This window comes from Chrysemys picta, chromosome 17 (genome assembly GCF_011386835.1).
Source record: "Chrysemys picta bellii isolate R12L10 chromosome 17, ASM1138683v2, whole genome shotgun sequence".
NCBI classification, from domain to species: domain Eukaryota; kingdom Metazoa; phylum Chordata; order Testudines; family Emydidae; genus Chrysemys; species Chrysemys picta.
The window spans coordinates 23,788,436-23,806,278 of record NC_088807.1 but is presented as its reverse complement, the minus strand read 5'-3'; the positions used below and the strand labels follow the sequence as shown (position 1 = coordinate 23,806,278).

The following is a 17,843-nucleotide window of genomic DNA, read 5'->3' as shown; positions in this document are numbered from 1 at the left end:
GTGGGGGATTTCTTGGGGCGAGCCTCAGACCTGCCTCCACAGGGCACCAAAGGGCTGGGGGGGGGGGGATCCGCTATGGGGGGGGGGGAGATCCGCTATGGGGGGGTCAGAGCCCCTGGCTGGTGAGGCTCAGGGTCAAACCCCTCAGCAGCTGGGGGGTGGAAAGGAGTCGCCCCCCCCCCCCGACAGGGGGCCTGGCCAGACAGCAGTGGCCCGGCTGGAAACACCGTGGGCCCCGCGCCTGCCTGGGGGTGGCGGGAACACGGCAGAGGATGGGTCAGAGACTGGGGTGGGGGGCGCCGCTGGCTAAGGCTGCCTTAGGGGGGGGGCAGAGCGCAGTGACCGTGGGGGGGACGGGGACGCTCCTCGGAGGCAGGGACCCTGGACGATGCCGCACGGGGGAATCCCGAGCCCCGCCAGAGGCGGTTTGGCCCTGGTGCGATGTGGCTGGACCCTGGGCCCAGTTCTGGTGCCCACCATTCGAGGCTGCTCCTTGAGGAGAAAGTGTGGGGCCAGGAGGGACCTGCCAAGGCATAGGGCTGACCCCCGGGTCCCAGGGCCCGCTGCTCTGGCCAGTCCTAGCCCAGCCCCCCCATAACAGCACCTCGCGGCAGAACCATTAAAACCCTTTTATTGTGGTTAAAGAAAAGCAGATGTAGCCGCGCGGGGCTTTATACAGACATGTGGCATGGGGGGGGGGCACACTACAGAAACTGGGGGGACAAAAACTTACCCACCTAAAAAAAAAAAAAAAAGGGAGGTGGCCAGGCCGGGCTGGGGGCTGGCCCCCCGTCTGGGGGCAGGGGACGCCCCTCACTCCAGGGGCGGCTCCAGCAGGTACCCGTTCTCCGTGGACATGTAGCCGTCTCCGGACTGCATGGACTCCTGGTCCAGGAACATGTCCTGGCTGGTCTCCTCCAGCGGCTCGGCCATGCCGTTGTCCTGGCCGGCCCGTTCGTCCCGCTTCTCGGCCCCCCGCTCGCCGCGCTCGCCCCGCTCCCGTTTGTGCTCCCGGTCCCGGTCCCGCTCCCGCCGGCGCTCCCTGTCCCTCTCCCTGTCCCTGTCCTTGTCGCGGTCCCGGTGGCTGCGCCGGCGGTCCCGCTCCCTGTCCCTGTCCCTGTCCCTGCCCTTCTCCTCGCCCTCCAGCTTCAGCTCCAGCCTGTCCAGGCCCAGCTCGCCCAGCGCCACCTCCTCGGCCTGGGCATCCCCCCCCTCGGGCAGCTCCTCCTTCTTGTCACGTTCCCGGTCCCGGTCCCGTTTGCGCTCCCGGCTGCGGCTGTGCCGCTTCCGCTCCCGCTCCTTGTCCTTATCCTTGCTGCGCTCCCGGCTCCGCTTCCGCTCCTCCTTCTCCCGGCTGCGGGTGCGGCGCCGGCGCTCCCTGGACCGGCTGCGCCGGCGCTCCCGCTCCTTGTCCCGCTCCCGGCTCCGGTCCCGCCGGTCCCGCTCACGCTCCCGGTCCCTGCGGGGAGAGGGGCCCCGGGCGTCACACAGCTGGCCCAGCCCCTGGGCCATCCAGGCACCCCATCTCTGCAGGGCAAGGCAGCAGACATGCCCATGGCCCACACGCTCCCACAATGCACTGGGATAGGGGGCACTGCAGACACCCATAGCCCTCCACGCTCCCACAATGCACTGGGTCATCACTGTCCTTCCCCCAAACTCTCCTCTAGGCCCCACCCCACCATACCCCTTGGCAGGGGGTCTGGCCAACATGGGCTGGGGACACGGGGTCCCCTGGGGCACAGTCTGCCCCCCACTCACCGCTCGTCGTATCTGGAGGTGTCGTCTCGGCCGGAGTGCCTGATGTTGACATCTGCACCACCCCTCCGGGTGCCCCCCAGGCCACCACCTACAAAGAAAGCGCAGCACTTCAACCCCCTGCCCCCGGCAGGGATCTACGGGACCAACTCAACACCCCCAGCGGAGGGAAGGGGGGGCACTATACACCTCAAAACAGTACGCTGGCACCCCCATATTCACCACTGCCCTGTACTTCTGCTCGGCTGTGTACTGCCTGGTGAGGTCTCGCTCTGCTGACCATTAAAATCCTATTGGACTGTAGGAAGTTGGCTAGGGGGGTGTTACTGAAATAGGTTGCGAGGTTGGGAACACCCACAACCAGCCGTTCAGGTACCACAGCGTGGCCGGCCCGGGAAGGGGAATCCACACGGCTTAGGACCGTCACGGGATCCGTGGCCAATGAAGACACAAGGGAGGTTGCTTGACTCACGTCCTAGCACAAGACCTTTCCAGCAAGCTGGAGGAACCTAGAACGGAGGGGAAGTGACATCAGTTGTCCTCACTCCCCGGGCTGGATTAATGCAGGGGCTGCAGCCCAGGGCCTCGGGCTAAGGGGGGCCCCCGCAGGCCTGGATGTGGCCTGCTGCTTCTTTTCATCCGGCCCAGCAAGTCCCCGAGCCTCGGCACCTCCCCGGGCTTGGAGCTGCGAGCGCCAGGGGCCCCACAAAATCTAATAGCCCCGGGCCCACAGGAGAGCTAATCTGGCCCTGCTCACACCTCAACACCTGGAAGAACATCTGGACAACAAAGACTTGGAATGGGGGAGGTGGTCCCAGGCTGGAAAGGAGAATCTGCCATCAGGGTGAGATGATGCTCGATTCCAACCCTGTCTGGTTTATGGAACTCAGATTGCGGTGGGAGGGCGGTGGCCCGGGGCAGCGCCCAGGACCAGCTGTCTGGGCCCACACCGGCCACTGCAGAAGCCACGGAGGGCCCAGAATCCGTGACGTCTGTGAAAGACTTCTGACCAGGGCAGGACCGTAGAGCTCTGGGGTCCTAGGCTGGGGAGAACTGGCTGGTGTTCCCCCGCCTGCGGGTGGCTGGGTGAGTGCAGGACCTGGAGGGGTTCGCAGCTTGTCCAAGGGAGCCTGGGCTGGTTAGACAGAGGGCTCAGCGGTACCCCTGGGGAACCCGTCACAGGGTGGGTGGGGAGCTCCCGGCAGGGGACGCCGAGGGGTGTGCTGATTCCCTCCAGGTTATGCCACGGCGCCGCAGGCCTGACATGGGGTCGCTCTCCCCGCTCTGTGTTCCGGCAAGGCAGGTGCAGGAAGTGAGGTGCAGGGCGGCGAGGGGGGGGTGGGGGGTGTCCTTACTCACCCAGCCTGCGGGGACGCCAACCCTTGACTGTCCGGCCTCTCTCCACGTCCACCAGCACCCTCCTGCCGTCAATTTTCTTTCCGTCTGCGTGCTTGTATGCCGCTGTAACAGATTGGGGTGTCCACAAGGGCGGGGGGGGGAGGGCGCTTCTGTTAGGCACGGAGCTCACACACAAGCCCGCCCGCCCCCCACCGGACACACACAGCTCCCCCCACCTGCCCCGTGGCTCCCCAGAGCCGGCCGAGGGGCTGCCCCACCCTGCCGTGGGGTAGCTTGCCCCGAGGTTCCCGCCCCCCCCGTGCTGCCTAGACTTCAGCAGCTGGGTCCACGCCAGAGCACAGGACGCCCCGACCCCGTCGAGGCCGGAGATTCGCAAGCCACGGCTGCTGGGTTGAATGGAGCAGCCCCTCGCCCCCCAGCCAGCCCCCCAAAGCTGCAAGGAAAGGAACGTTACCGACAAGTCAAATACCTGCATTTGCCCCCTGCCTCCTCCCCAATGCCACGCTCGCTGCGTGGGACCCGGGCAGCCCCGTGGGGGGTAAACCCCTACGAGATGGGGGTATACCGCCCACCGCTGCTGCCCACCCCCCGCCCCAGCCAGCCAGCTAGCTAACCCCGAATCCGCCATGCATCCCCCCCAAAGCAGGAGGTATTACACCTACAGGAAGGAGGGAGAGGAATCTGTGTACAACCAGGGGTGGTACGCGCAAACGTTTTCCAGTCTGGTACCCGGCTGGCACTCCCCCCGCCGCCCCCCGCCAGTCACGCCCCTGCCGCCCCCCCGCCTGTCGTCACCAGAGGAACAGAGTACAGATCCCTACGTGGCGGCTACGGATGGCACCGAGGCAACAGGGGGGGAGGAGGGGGCGCTAGACGGGCACCGCTCACGAGAAGGAAATAAAAGCGTTTACCTGGAGAAACTACTTACAAAACATTTCAACTTAGCGCCTCAACTCAACGCATCAGGCTGCTAGCGTGGGCGCGAGAGGCCGGGCTCCGCCCCCGTGCCCCCGGCCGGGGCACTGGCATTTTGGGGGGGGTGGCGTGGCTGCCAAGCGACACCTCGCTGCCTTACCTGTCTCGGCAGCGGCGTAGGTGCACCCCCCACGGGAGGTACGGTCCCCCTGGCCCCGCCCGCCCTCCTGCCCCCCGCAGGAGCTGGGGCACTACGGCATTGAGGGGACACTTACCAGCCCCACAATGGCTCAACTGGAGCCCCTGCCTGGCCTGGCCGGGGGGGCCGGGGCAGGATTCCTCCCCTGCCCCCTCGTTGCCAGCTGGCTGTCCACTCAGCCAGAACCCCGAGGGGGCAGGGCAGAGCACCCTAGCCACAGAGACGGGCCCCCCAGACCACCTCCGTCCAAGGCACTTGTGGGGAAACCCAGCCCCCCGAGAGCCCCCCATGCCAACAGAGCACCCCCCCGGGGAGAGGCAGATCCTGCGCTGCCCTGGCTAGAACGGGGCCTAGATGCTGCTCGAGCGGGCCGGGCTCCCAGTTCCGTCCCAGGGCCGTGTCTGTCCGTGGTGCTGGTCCCGGCCAGGAGAGGCCGTGGCTTACCTGAGACCAACCTATTGTCACCTTTCTACCAAGCCACCCTAGACAGAACCTCTCCCCCTAACTGCTGACCCCCATCAGGGAGAGCCCCGGGGCTGTCTGCTCCACCCCCAGCGCCCTGGGCCAGGGCTCAAAGGGACGCTCGATCCCTGAGATCAGCAGGGCTCTGTTCCCTTGACACCACCCGTCACAGATCCCCGGCCTTCCGGTCGCTGGCCAACTGGGACCCAAGTTCAGCCTAGCCCTGCGCCCTCCCCCGGGTCCAGAGGTCGGCAGCGTGGCTGCTGGGGACAGGACTTCAGGGCTCACGCAGGGAGATATTGTAGGTCCTACACAAACGGGGGCAGACCCGTCCCCTTACACGGTCTGATGCAGAGGGCTCATTAGGGACTGGAGCCGGGCTGGGTTTAGGGCCCTCGGCGACGCCTCTCGAGGCCGGTGGCCTGCGTGGCAGGGCGGCTCTGCCAGAGAGCTCAGCAGCCAGCGCCCGGACCCCATCCCTGCATGGGGCAGGCGGGTTCGCCAAGCCCAGCCCGGCTCAGCACCCACGGGCAGTTCTACGGGGCGGGCGCGGTTGAGAAGCCGGGAGTGTGATGTGACTAACGCTGCCCTGGGCTAGTGTCGCTGCGTGCCGGCTGCCCGCGGGGTGGGGGACCTGTCTCTGTGAGCAGCGGGGCACCGGTGCGAGGCTCAGCCGAGACTGACGCCCCAACCGAGCCCCGGGCGTGGGCCACGGAGTGGCTGGCTGCACCGGGGGCACCAGAGGAGCTATTCTACCTCACCTCGGCAGCCTGGTGGGAAAGGCTAAAGGCAGGACTCGAATATTCCCTGCCCCGCTCAGACGTGACTGAAAGCTCAGAGCCCACCACGGCACGGCCCACCCCGGGCAGCGAGATGCCCGAAGGGAGATGGGGTAGCTCGAGCAGAGAGCGCCCCTGGCTGGAGAGGCGGAGCCACAACGGAGGGACTGGGAGGGGCTCAGGAAGTCGCCTGGGTTGCGGTTTCATTGGGGCGATTAAGAGTCGGACAGATGCAGCCAGCGCTGCGAGCTCCCCCTCAGCAGTGCCGGCACTGGCGCGCGGGCGGGACCGAAACCCAGCCCTGGGACATATTCGAGTCCTGCTTCGTCCGCTGCGGGGAAGCGCCCTACCCAGGGTGACGTCCCCTCGCTACCTCCGGCGGGAATTCGGAGCCTGCGCCCCCCCCCGTCCGGTCTCCGCCCGGCAAGAGAGTGGAAGCCGGACGAGAGAGCAAGCGTCTCCGGTCCCCACCCCCACCGGGAGCTGCTCTGACCACGCTAGGTGCCTGCCGCTGCCGGGGCCTGGCTCGTGTATAGGTGTAGGGGTGCTGTGAAATCTTACCAACATACAAACCCTTATACCAACCATACACTGAGGTGTTGTATGGGGGGAGCATTAGCATCAGCTGCAAGCCAGCAGTGGCAATAGCCATGAGAAAGGTGGCTGCAGTGACAATAAGAACACAGAATTAATACACCCCTCTCCCGCCGGCATCCTTCACAACAGTCACTAGAGCCAAGACGCACCTGCCCCCCCCCACACACTGGAGCCGAGCCGCTCCCGCAGCTTCGCCGCTTCTGGGCTCAGCCCTGGGGTGGGGGCAGCTCGTGACGCTCAGTGGTTCGGAGGGGGGGGGGGACACACACAGCGCTGAGCCCGTCGGAGCACACGCACCCTCTCACTCACACGCCACGACCAGCAGCGCCCTGATTACATTAATCTGCAGTTACGGGAGGGAGGGGCACCCCACCTGCGGGGGTCACCTCGGCGTTAACCCTCTGATGGCCAGCCCCCAGCCCCGCCTCCGGCGTTCACGTCGAGCTCCGTGGGGGGGAGGGAGCAGAATAATGGAACCTGGGTTTGCGCTGGCCCCGCGCCGGCCCTGCGCTCCGTTACTTACCTCCGGGAGCGGGCCGGCACGGAGATGGAAAACATGCGCTTTAGGGAGAGGCAAAGAGGCCCGGGCTGGGGCGGTACTTACAGTGCATGTCTCGCTCGTGTTCATACTCGATGAAGGCGTAGCCGCGCGGCTTTCCGGAACGCTTGCTGTACACCATGTAGATCTGGGGAGGGTGGGGGGCAGGTTAATGACCCAGACGCGGCCCCTCCCACACACGCGCGCACTGCTTAGCCCCGGCTTCAGTCTGACACAAGCCACTGTCCCACAGCACCTTTCGTTGTGCTGGTTAACTCGCCGCAGACCAGCAGGGGGCGCTCATGCACCGATTGGGGTCTGACACACCAAGATGGCAGCCTCATCAGAGCCTTCCTGGCCAGGGGGTAGCCTGGTCCCAACAGGGCACCACCAGGTTAGGGAGAGCCAGGAACACCCTTCACCCGTGTGAAACCCCACAAGGGCCCTGTCAAGCAGACCCAGGGGGAAACTTCCCAACCCGAAACCTGGGGGTCAGTTAGACCCTGAGCATATGAACAGGCCCCACCAGCTAGACAGCAAGGGGACTGGGGACCACCTCAGAGCAGTGGTTCACCCCGGCCCGTGTCCCATCTCCAGCTGTAGTTGATCCTTCACAGGAAGGGAAAACCCAGCCCACATCTGGCCAGTTGTGCCGGGGGGAGGGGAGGGGGAAATGCCTCTTACCCGTTTGATGGGGCCATAGACCTCGAACTCTCTTCTGAGCTTGGATTCTGTCGTGTCGTAGTTCTGCGGGGCAGAAGACAGGCTGGTGAACCAGCTGCTGCTGGCGGGCAGGTGGGGGGTAGAAGCAGGTGCCCCGGGAAGGGGCTCCCAGGCAGCAGGAGGGAACTTACCACTCGAGCCACGAAGAGGGTTTTGAAAGCGTCTCCCTGGGCGTTGGGGTCGTTGTGCGGGTCCCCTGGATGGGGAGAGAACAGGGCTAGGCACGTGGAAACAGCAAAGGCTGATGCCCCCCCAGCCCACGTTCACCCTCCCAGACGTTCCCAGCAGGTGGGAGTTAGATCAATCCCCCGCCCCCCATGGTGATAGCCCCCCCACACTCACACATCTTCAGCTCGTTCTCCACCTCCTGCTGCCTCCGCTCAATCTTCTCTCGTCTCTGCGGGAAGGAAAGGGAAGGGGTGACGGGCTCTGGACTCCTGGCAGCGACTCTCCAGAGAGGGACCCCAGGACAGGATTCCAGGGGGGCTCTCCGTCACTAGCACCCCTGAGGCTCTCAAAGCACCACTGCACTCACTGCTTCGTCCTCACTGCCTTCCACAGGGCCGTTACCCCCAATTCACAGATGGGGACACCCAGGCACTCCCCGCGAAGTTCACACAGGGAGTTAGTGACAGAATTACCAGCGAGAGAACCCAGGAGTCCTGGCTGCCAAATCCTTCCCTGCTCCCCTCCCAGAGCCGGGGAGAGAACTCCCAGCTCCCCCCTCCCCCCACCGCTCTAACCACTAGACCCCACTCCCCTCTCAGAGCCGGGGAGAGGACCCAGGAGTCCTGGCTCCCAGCCCCAAGAGTCAATCACCAGACTATATGGGAGAAGGGATTCTCTTCTGTTCTCCCTTGGGTATCTTGCAGCAGAGCGCCTCCCCAGCTTGCCCCTTCCCCACACAGTCCAGAGCTGGCTATCTGGGGGGCGCACGCAGACAACATCCCCCAGTTGCCCAGGTCCCTAGAAGGATGGGCTGACCCCCATGCTGGCAGAGAGCCGTACCTTCCGCTCCATGCGCTCCTCACGGGTCTCAGCGCGGGTGGGTGGAGGGGCATCGCGTGGGTCCTGGGCGGGGGAGAGAAGCGCGTTAGCAGGACATCAGGCGGGTGGGTGGCACAGAGATGGGCGGAAGGGGGGGGGGGGAGCCTGGCGGCTTTGGAGCAGAGAACAGAGGTGATGAGGCAAGCAGCTCTCCCCCCCCCCCCTCCAGCCAGCGCCGCCCTGCTGGGGAGGCCGAGCTCACCTCGAACTCCCGGATGTACGGCGCGATGCCGCAGTAGGGCTGGTTGTGGTGTTTCTCATGGGGCAGCTTCTCCAGAGGGGGCAGGTAAGGGATGGGGTCTCGGGGGGCGAAGAGCGCCAGCAGGTTGGGGGGCAGGAACTGCGTCATCTTGGGAAATCTGCTGGGGGGAGGAGATGCCAGATCGTTAGATCCCACAACAAGTGCATCCCCGCCCCCCCCAAGTGTGTGGGGTCACACCCCCTCCAAGCGCTGCCAACTTAGGGGGCAGCTAAGCCCCTCCCTCCTCCTTTTGTGGGGTTCTGCTTCCCAGCAGCCCCCCCCCCCCCCCATCTCCCCCATGGAAGCAGCCAGTTCCTGGGCAACCCATGTTCTTCTTCTGCTCCCCCCACCATAGGGTTCCTCATGCCCCCCCCCCACGCTCCTGGGGTAACCCCCCTGGTCCACCCCCTACTGTTACTTCTGGACTCTGCCCCCCCACACATCCCCCACACCCCTTGGCACACCCTCCCCCCTCACTCCAACCCCTCCCCCCCACTGCTCCCCCTGGGCCTCCCCCAGCTCGCGCACAGGCCCCCCTCCCCCTAGAGCCTCCTGCTGCCCCCCCGGCCCCAGCTCCCCCCACAGCCCCGCCCCCCCATAGCCCCCACTGCTCACCTCAAGCCCCTGTGGCCATTGACTCTCGCCCCCCCCGTTCCCAGCCCCTCCCCCCAGCTGCCCCCCCCCGGGGCTGCCCGGACCCCCCCGCGCCCAGCTCCCCCCACTGCCCCCCCCGCAGGCTGCCCCACACCCCTCCCCCCGCTCGCTCCCGGGGCGCCGCGTGACCCCCCCCCGCCCTTCGCTCACCGGCCGCGCCGCGCTCGGCTCCTCCCGCTGCCGCCTGGTCGGGGCCTGCTCCCTGCCCGCTCTGCGCATGCGCAGCCCCGTCACTGCGTCCGGATCCCTGCGCCGCCGGGACTCGCTCGGGGGCGGGGGAAGGAGGCGCGAGACCGCGCAGCCTCCCCGCCCCCATCGGCGGGATGATCCCTCCGCCGCCGGCAGGGAAAGTAGTGCCCGAGCGCGGGGCAGGGGCAGACCATAATACTCGCCCCCGACCTGCGCTATGGCAACCGGGCCATGACCTCTGACCTGCACCATAGCAGTGTGAAAATGGGGAAGGCAGACCATAATACTCACCCTCAGCATAGGTTGCCCCATAGCAACCGGGCCCATGACCCCTGACCTGCTCCATAGCAACAGGGCCATGACCCCCAGACCTGCGCCATAGCAACAGGGCCATGACCCCCAGACCTGCGCCATAGCAACTGGGCCCATGACCCCCGACCTGCGCCATAGCAACCAGGCCCATGACCTCAACTTGCCCCATAGCAACTGGGCCCATGATTAGCAACTGGGCCCATGACCTTGACTTGCCTCATAGCAACTGGGCCCATGACTCCCGACCTGCACCATAGCAACCAGGCCATGACCTCTGACCTGCGCTATAGCAACTGGGGCCATGACCTTGACTTGCCCCATAGCAACCGGGCCCATGACCCCCAACCTGCGCCATAGCAACCAGGCCATGACCTCTGACCTGTGCCATAGCAACCAGGAATATGGCCCCTGAGCTGCGCCATGGCAAACTGGGCCCATGACCTCGACCTGTGCCATAGCAGCCTGAACATGGGGAAGGCAGACCATAATACTCACCCTCATGCTGATGATCCAGACGTGCTCCATAGCAACCAGGGATATGGCCCCTGACCCGCGCCATAGCAGCTGGGTAACGACTCTGACCCCAGCTGGGCTTGGGATACAGCCTCCTCCGCCCGAGGGCAGGGCCCCGTACGCCCCAGGCCTGGCACCGCAGGGTCACCGGGGGCCCGTACGCCCCAGGCCTGGCACCGCAGGGTCACCGGGGGCCCGTACGCCCCAGGCCTGGCACCGCAGGGTCACCGGGGGCCTGTACGCCCCAGGCCTGGCACCGCAGGGTCACCGGGGGCCCCGTACGCCCCAGGCCTGGCACCGCAGGGTCACCGGGGGCCCGTACGCCCCAGGCCTGGCACCGCAGGGTCGGGAGGGCCCGTACGCCCCAGGCCTGGCACCGCAGGGTCGGGAGGGCCCGTACGCCCCAGGCCTGGCACCGCAGGGTCACCGGGGGCCCCGTACGCCCCAGGCCTGGCACCGCAGGGTCACCGGGGGCCCGTACGCCCCAGGCCTGGCACCGCAGGGTCACCGGGGGCCCGTACGCCCCAGGCCTGGCACCGCAGGGTCACCGGGGCCCCGTACGCCCCAGGCCTGGCACCGCAGGGTCACCGGGGGCCCCGTAGGCCCCAGGCCTGGCACCGCAGGGTCACCGGGGGCCCCGTAGGCCCCAGGCCTGGCACCGCAGGGTCACCGGGGGCCCCGTACGCCCCAGGCCTGGCACCGCAGGGTCACCGGGGCCCCGTAGGCCCCAGGCCTGGCACCGCAGGGTCACCGGGGCCCCGTACGCCCCAGGCCTGGCACCGCAGGGTCACCGGGGGCCCGTACGCCCCAGGCCTGGCACCGCAGGGTCACCGGGGGCCCGTACGCCCCAGGCCTGGCACCGCAGGGTCGGGAGGGCCCGTACGCCCCAGGCCTGGCACCGCAGGGTCACCGGGGGCCCCGTACGCCCCAGGCCTGGCACCGGAGGGTCACCGGGAGCCCCGTAGGCCCCAGGCCTGGCACCGCAGGGTCGGGAGGGCCCGTACGCCCCAGGCCTGGCACCGCAGGGTCACCGGGGGCCCCGTACGCCCCAGGCCTGGCACCGCAGGGTCACCGGGGGCCCCGTACGCCCCAGGCCTGGCACCGCAGGGTCACCGGGGGCCCGTACGCCCCAGGCCTGGCACCGCAGGGTCTCCGGGGGGCCGTACGCCCCAGGCCTGGCACCGCAGGGTCACCGGGGGCCCGTACGCCCCAGGCCTGGCACCGCAGGGTAACCGGGGGGCCCGTACGCCCCAGGCCTGGCACCGCAGGGTTACCGGGGGGCCCGTACGCCCCAGGCCTGGCACCGCAGGGTCACCGGGGGGCCGTACGCCCCAGGCCTGGCACCGCAGGGTCACCGGGGGCCCGTACGCCCCAGGCCTGGCACCGCAGGGTCACCGGGGGCCCGTACGCCCCAGGCCTGGCACCGCAGGGTCACCGGGGGCCCGTACGCCCCAGGCCTGGCACCGCAGGGTCACCGGGGGCCCGTACGCCCCAGGCCTGGCACCGCAGGGTCACCGGGGGCCCCGTACGCCCCAGGCCTGGCACCGCAGGGTCGGGAGGGCCGTACGCCCCAGGCCTGGCACCGCAGGGTCACCAGGGGCCCGTACGCCCCAGGCCTGGCACCGCAGGGTCACCGGGGGCCCGTACGCCCCAGGCCTGGCACCGCAGGGTAACCGGGGGGCCCGTACGCCCCAGGCCTGGCACCGCAGGGTTACCAGGGGCCCATACGCCCCAGGCCTGGCACCGCAGGGTCGGGAGGGCCCGTACGCCCCAGGCCTGGCACCGCAGGGTCACCGGGGGCCCCGTAGGCCCCAGGCCTGGCACCGCAGGGTCACCGGGGGCCCGTACGCCCCAGGCCTGGCACCGCAGGGTCTCCGGGGGCCCGTACGCCCCAGGCCTGGCACCGCAGGGTCACCGGGGGCCCGTACGCCCCAGGCCTGGCACCGCAGGGTCACCGGGGGCCCGTACGCCCCAGGCCTGGCACCGCAGGGTCACCGGGGGCCCCGTACGCCCCAGGCCTGGCACCGCAGGGTCGGGAGGGCCGTACGCCCCAGGCCTGGCACCGCAGGGTCACCAGGGGCCCGTACGCCCCAGGCCTGGCACCGCAGGGTCACCGGGGGCCCGTAGGCCCCAGGCCTGGCACCGCAGGGTCACCGGGGGGCCGTACGCCCCAGGCCTGGCACCGCAGGGTCTCCGGGGGGCCGTACGCCCCAGGCCTGGCACCGCAGGGTCACCGGGGGCCCGTACGCCCCAGGCCTGGCACCGCAGATGGATCTGGAGCAGAGATGCCCACAGAGGAGCAGCAGATGGCGCTGGTAGGCTGTGTGAGGGGCACAGACGCCCCTGGACAGAAACCCAACAGGACTAGGAGAAGGACCAGGGATGGGAGTGTGAGGTGGTGAGGGATGTCGGGCGTGTTAGAGCAGGACTCCTGGGTTCTCTCCTCAGGGAGAGGACAGGCGTCTAGTGGTTGGAGCAGGGGGGCTGGGAGCCAGGACGCCTGGGTTCTCTCCCCGGCTCTGGGAGGGGAGTGGGGTCTAATGGTTAGAGCCTGGTGTATTGCATACACACAGGGAAGCTGGCACAGTCCCTATAATTCAGGTAAGGGCAGAAGACACCCCACTAATTAATAAATTAATTAACTCTGTTGATCACACCCCCACTCTCTCCAGGCAGGTTAACACCAGCCATTCCTGGGCACTTATGTCATACCTATTAACAGATTATTTTCTTATTACACAGTTATCTCTTGATCCCTAACGCTTTGTTACTTGGGCGTGATTACCTCTCTCCTCCTGACACTAGATTAATTAACCCCATCTCGGTTAACGAGCTTCCATTCGAATCCAGGAACAGGAGGCCCAGAGGGAGACGCCCCAAAGGGAAGCGCTCATCCCCTTGGGCGTTGGCATCTCAGTTTTATGCTTGTTAATTATTCTCTGATTTTACAAATGGCGGGACTAGAACCCAGAAGTCCTAGCTTCCAGCCCCCCTGCTCTAACCACTAGACCCCACTCCCCTCCAAGAGCCAGGGTTACAACCCAGGAGTCCTGGCTCCCAGCCCCCCCGCTCTAACCACTAGACCCCTCTCCCCTCTCAGAGCCAGGGATAGAACCCAGAAGTCCTGGCTCCCAGCCCCCTGCTCTAACCACTAGACTCCCCTCCCCTCTCAGAACTGGGAATAGAACCCAGGAGCCCCGGCTCCCACCCCCTGCCTCCATATCATCCCTGGGAGCTGTCTGCCCCCTGTTATTTTTAGTGCCCTCGGAGCCGAAGGGGCAGCGGGGTAGGGGCGGGCACTGGGGTTTGGCACAGGGGCGCTGGAAGTCAGAGCTGTCCTGAGAACATGACACCTCCCCGGGCTGGGAACGTGTTTACAGCCAGAGATCCCGGCCCTTGGCCTCAGGGACGGACGGACAGACAGATCCTGGGCTCAGAAGGCAGGGTGGGCCGGGGGGGTGCAGAAGAGGGGTGCAGGGAATTGTCAGAGCAGAAAAGAAAGGGTGAGAATAGAAGAGAGTGTATGTGGGGGGAGATATGGTGTGAATGTGGGAACGAATCAGGGCCGGAGCAGGAGGGGGTACAGGCTGAGCGTGGGAAGGGGGGAGCGAATCGGGGCCAGAAGAGGGGGTACGGGCTGAGCGTGGGAAGGGGGGAGCGAATCAGGGCCAGAGGAGGGGGTACTGGCTGAGCGTGGGAAGGGGGGAGCGAATCGGGGCTGGAAGAGGGGGTACAGGCTGAGCGTGGGAAGGGGGGAGTGAATCGGAGCCGGAGGAGGGGGTACGGGCTGAGTGTGAGAAGGGGGGACCGAATAGGGGCTGGAGGAGGGGGTACGGGCTGAGTGCAGGAAAGGGGAAGCGAATTGGGGCCAAGGGAGGTGGGAACACGGTGTGAGGGAGGGAACGAATCAGTGGAGAGCAAAGCAGGGGCACCCACGGTGGGGAACCCCCCCGTCCCGGCCCATGGCCACCGTCGCCGGGCCCTGACCTCCCCCGCCATGGAGAAGCCGGCGCTGCCAGCGGGGGGACCCGCCGAGGTGCCCGGCCCCTACGTCCCGTGCCTGCGCCGGGACTGCTGCGAGCGGGTGGTGATCAACGTGGCGGGGCTGCGGTTCGAGACCCAGGCCAGGACCCTGCTCCGGTTCCCCAACACCCTGCTGGGCGACCCCCGGCGCCGGCTCCGCTACTACGACCCACTGCGGGGCGAGTTCTTCTTTGACCGCAGCCGGCCCTGCTTCGACTCCATCCTCTACTACTACCAGTCGGGCGGGCGGCTGCGGCGCCCCGCCAACGTCCCTCTCGACATCTTCCTGGAGGAGCTGAAGTTCTACCAGCTGGGCGAGGAGGCGCTCAGCAAGTTCCGGGAAGACGAGGGCTTCGTCACGGAGGAGCAGCGCCCGCTGCCCGGGCCCGAGTTCCTCAAGCAGGTCTGGCTGCTCTTCGAGTACCCGGAGAGCTCGCAGGCCGCCCGCATCATCGCCATCATCTCCGTGCTGGTCATCCTCATCTCCATCGTCATCTTCTGCCTCGAGACGCTGCCCGAGTTCCGGGATGAGCGGGACATGTCGCTGCCGGTGAGCGAGGGGGGCCGCGGGCCCGGCCCTGTGGCTCCACCGCCCTGCTGTGTGCCCGCTGCCCCCCCCCCGCGGCTCTGCCGCCCTGCTGTGTGCCCGCTGCCCCCCCCGCAGCTCTGCTGCCCTGCTGTGTGCCCGCTGCCCCCCCCCGCGGCTCTGCCGCCCTGCTGTGTGCCCACTGCCCCCCCCCGCAGCTCTGCTGCCCTGCTGTGTGCCCGCTGCCCTCCCCCGCGGCTCTGCCGCCCTGCTGTGTGCCCGCTGCCCCCCCGCAGCTCTGCTGCCCTGCTGTGTGCCCGCTGCCCCCCCACGGCTCCACCGCCCTGCTGTGTGCCCGCTGCCCGGCTCGGCAGCTCCACCACACTGCTGTGCGCCGGCTGCCCCCGCCGCGGCTCCACCGCCCTGCTGTGTGCCCACTGCCCCCCCTGCGGCTCCCCTGCCCTGCTGTGTGCCCCCTGCCCTGCTGTGTGCCCCCTGCCCGGCTCTACGGCTCCACCGCCCTGCTGTGTGCCCACTGCCCCCCCTGCGGCTCCCCTGCCCTGCTCTGTGTCCCCTGCCCTGCTGTGTGCCCGCTGCCGCTCCCGCAGCTCCACCGCACTGCTGGGCGCCCGCTGCCCAGCCCTGGGCTCCACCGCCCTGCTGTGTGCCCGCTGCCCCCCCGCGGCTCCCCTGCCCTGCTGTGCACCCGCTGGCCCCCCCGCGGCTCCTCCGCCCTGCTGTGCACCCGCTGCCCCCCCCGCGGCTCCCCTGCCCTGCTGTGCACCCGCTGCCCGGCCCCGCGGCTCCACCACCCTGCTGTGCGCCCCCTTCCCGGCCCTGCGTTCCCTTCACCCCACCACCAACCCCAACCCAGCCTCCCCTCTGCCTGGAGATCCTGTTCGAGTTCTGGGACAAGACGGACATCTCGCTGCCGGTGGGTGGGAGGAAAGGGGGACCCCTAAAATGCCAGCACCCCCTGCAACTCCCCCCCCAGAGCTGGGTGAGAGCCCCGGAGCGCGGCCTGCTTGCGGGGGGCCTGGTTCCTGGCAGACTGGGTCAGGGATGGTGCTGACTGGCCTGGCTGTGTGGGCCCTGTCCAGGAGCAGCCTGCAGATTATCAGCCCTGTGCGGTGCCAGCCACCCAGCCCCCTCTGCCCCCTCCCACCCCCTGGGCTGGGTGACCTCCCCCCACCTCGCTCCCAGGCTGCTGGCGCCTGGCGGGGGCGGATAATTCATGTAAATTTGCTGACGCTGCTGGGGGGGTGGCGGGGGATTCCCTGCGGGGAGGCGGGGATGACCTGGGCTGCATGCCACCTCCTCCCCGTGGGGCCAGACTGCCTCCCCAGCTGGGTTTCCCCCTGACCCCTTCCTCCATCACGTGTCCCCGCCAGGTCCCCCATCACCGGGCCAACAGCAGCCACGTGCACACCCCCAAGAGCCAGCTGGATGACCCCTTCTTCATCGTGGAGACCATCTGCATCTGCTGGTTCTCCTTCGAGCTGGCGGTGCGGTTCCTGGCCAGCCCCAGCAAGCCGGCCTTCTTCAAGGACATCATGAACATGATCGACTTCGTGGCGATCATCCCCTACTTCGTGGCGCTGGGCACGGAGTTCGCCCGGCAGCGGGGGGTAGGCCAGCCGGCCATGTCGCTGGCCATCCTCCGCGTCATCCGGCTGGTCAGGGTCTTCCGTATCTTCAAGCTCTCGCGCCACTCCAAGGGGCTGCAGATTCTGGGCCAGACGCTGAAGGCCAGCATGCGGGAGCTGGGCTTGCTCATCTTCTTCCTCTTCATCGGCGTCATCCTCTTCTCCAGCGCCGTCTACTTCGCCGAGGCCGACCACGCCGAGACCAACTTCACCAGCATCCCCGAGGCCTTCTGGTGGGCCGTGGTCACCATGACCACGGTGGGCTATGGGGACATGTCCCCCGTGACGGTGGGCGGGAAGATTGTGGGCTCGCTGTGTGCCATCGCCGGGGTCCTCACCATCTCCCTCCCGGTGCCCGTCATCGTCTCCAACTTCTCCTACTTCTACCACCGGGAGACGGAAGGCGAGGAGCAGGGCCAGTACACCCACGTGGCCGGCTGCCCTGGCCGCCTGCCCTCCCCGTTGCTGACCGCCCGCCAGGAGAAGGCCTGCGGGAAGGAGGAGACATACTGTGGAGATGGGGCCCTGGCGCTGCCCAGCTCCCGGCTCCTGGACGGGATGGTGGCCTCGGCCAGCAGCCAGCCGGTCCTGCTGGAGACCCAGCAACCGAACCGGGGTTTGGTGACCCAGGTGTGACCCACCCAACTTCCAACCTGCTGCCCCCACCCCTCCTCGGCGCCTCTCTTGGGCGGTGGGAGACGAGATTGGGTGCTGGGTTTGGCCACTCTGTCTCTAACCAGAGTGGGGCGAGGGAATGGGGGGTGTCTCCTGGCACGGATACTGCCCCCCTCGCCTGGCCAGAAAGCTCTGGCTGCAGCCGGCCCGGTACCAAGGCCTCCCCCGCCCCCAGTCCCGTCTCCCGCTCCCTGACTGAGAGCAGCTCACCTCAGCATGTTCTCGGGTTACATCTGCTGGAGAGCGCCCTGGAACATACCCCGCGCCACCGAGCCCCAAATAGCAAGCGTGGGGATAAATAAGGGAAGGCGTCTTGCCAAGGTATCTGAGTGAGCTTTGCAGGGCAATACAATCTCAGCCGTTGGAGAGGTGGAGGGCCAGGGGCAGGGGCCGGGGAGGCGGCCAGAGCCCCAGGGACACTGTGACTATGTTTCATGTGCTGGACTGGGGTTGTCTCCCACCCCAGTGTCCCACTTCGGGAGCCATCCTTCCCATCAGCTCCAGATCTCAACTAGGGACATGCCCAGCCCACCCGGCCTCTCCCATGCTGGCAGATTCAAAGCTGGGGCCGGGACGGTTGTTTCTGCCGAGTGTGTCTCCTTCCTGCCCCCACCAGGTGCAGGGCGGATCTCCCCTGGAGACGTTTGCCTGGTAAGCTGGGCTCAAAGGCGTCAGCCCTTCCACAAA

General features: G+C 67.6%; 2 protein-coding genes across 4 annotated transcripts; one reads left to right on the top strand and one right to left on the bottom strand.

Annotated features, from left to right (window-relative positions):
• Positions 1-615: 615 nt before the first annotated feature.
• On the bottom strand, positions 616-9,582 carry SNRNP70 (small nuclear ribonucleoprotein U1 subunit 70). 3 transcript variants are annotated; one of them, XM_065571067.1, is made up of 10 exons: positions 9,423-9,582; positions 8,580-8,736; positions 8,339-8,401; positions 7,673-7,727; positions 7,462-7,526; positions 7,292-7,354; positions 6,674-6,755; positions 3,118-3,219; positions 1,762-1,849; positions 616-1,459 (listed from the first exon to the last, which is right to left on the bottom strand). In XM_065571067.1, exons 2-10 carry the CDS (start codon positions 8,724-8,726, stop codon positions 814-816), a joined length of 1,311 nt encoding a protein of 436 aa, XP_065427139.1. In that variant the 5' UTR covers positions 8,727-8,736; positions 9,423-9,582; the 3' UTR covers positions 616-813. The 3 variants fall into 3 exon arrangements, with proteins under 3 accessions (XP_065427139.1, XP_065427140.1, XP_065427138.1); XM_065571068.1 differs by having other exon boundaries at positions 8,580-8,739; positions 9,423-9,578; XM_065571066.1 differs by lacking the exons at positions 6,674-6,755; positions 7,292-7,354; positions 7,462-7,526; ... (2 more) ...; positions 8,580-8,736; positions 9,423-9,582 and having other exon boundaries at positions 3,118-5,819.
• A 4,556-nt stretch (positions 9,583-14,138) lies between these two features.
• On the top strand, positions 14,139-17,444 carry KCNA7 (potassium voltage-gated channel subfamily A member 7). Its single transcript, XM_005285733.4, has 2 exons — positions 14,139-14,859; positions 16,227-17,444. The coding sequence occupies exons 1-2, from the start codon at positions 14,284-14,286 to the stop codon at positions 17,115-17,117; spliced, it is 1,467 nt and encodes a 488-aa protein (XP_005285790.1). The 5' UTR covers positions 14,139-14,283; the 3' UTR covers positions 17,118-17,444.
• The last annotated feature ends 399 nt before the right edge of the window (positions 17,445-17,843 follow it).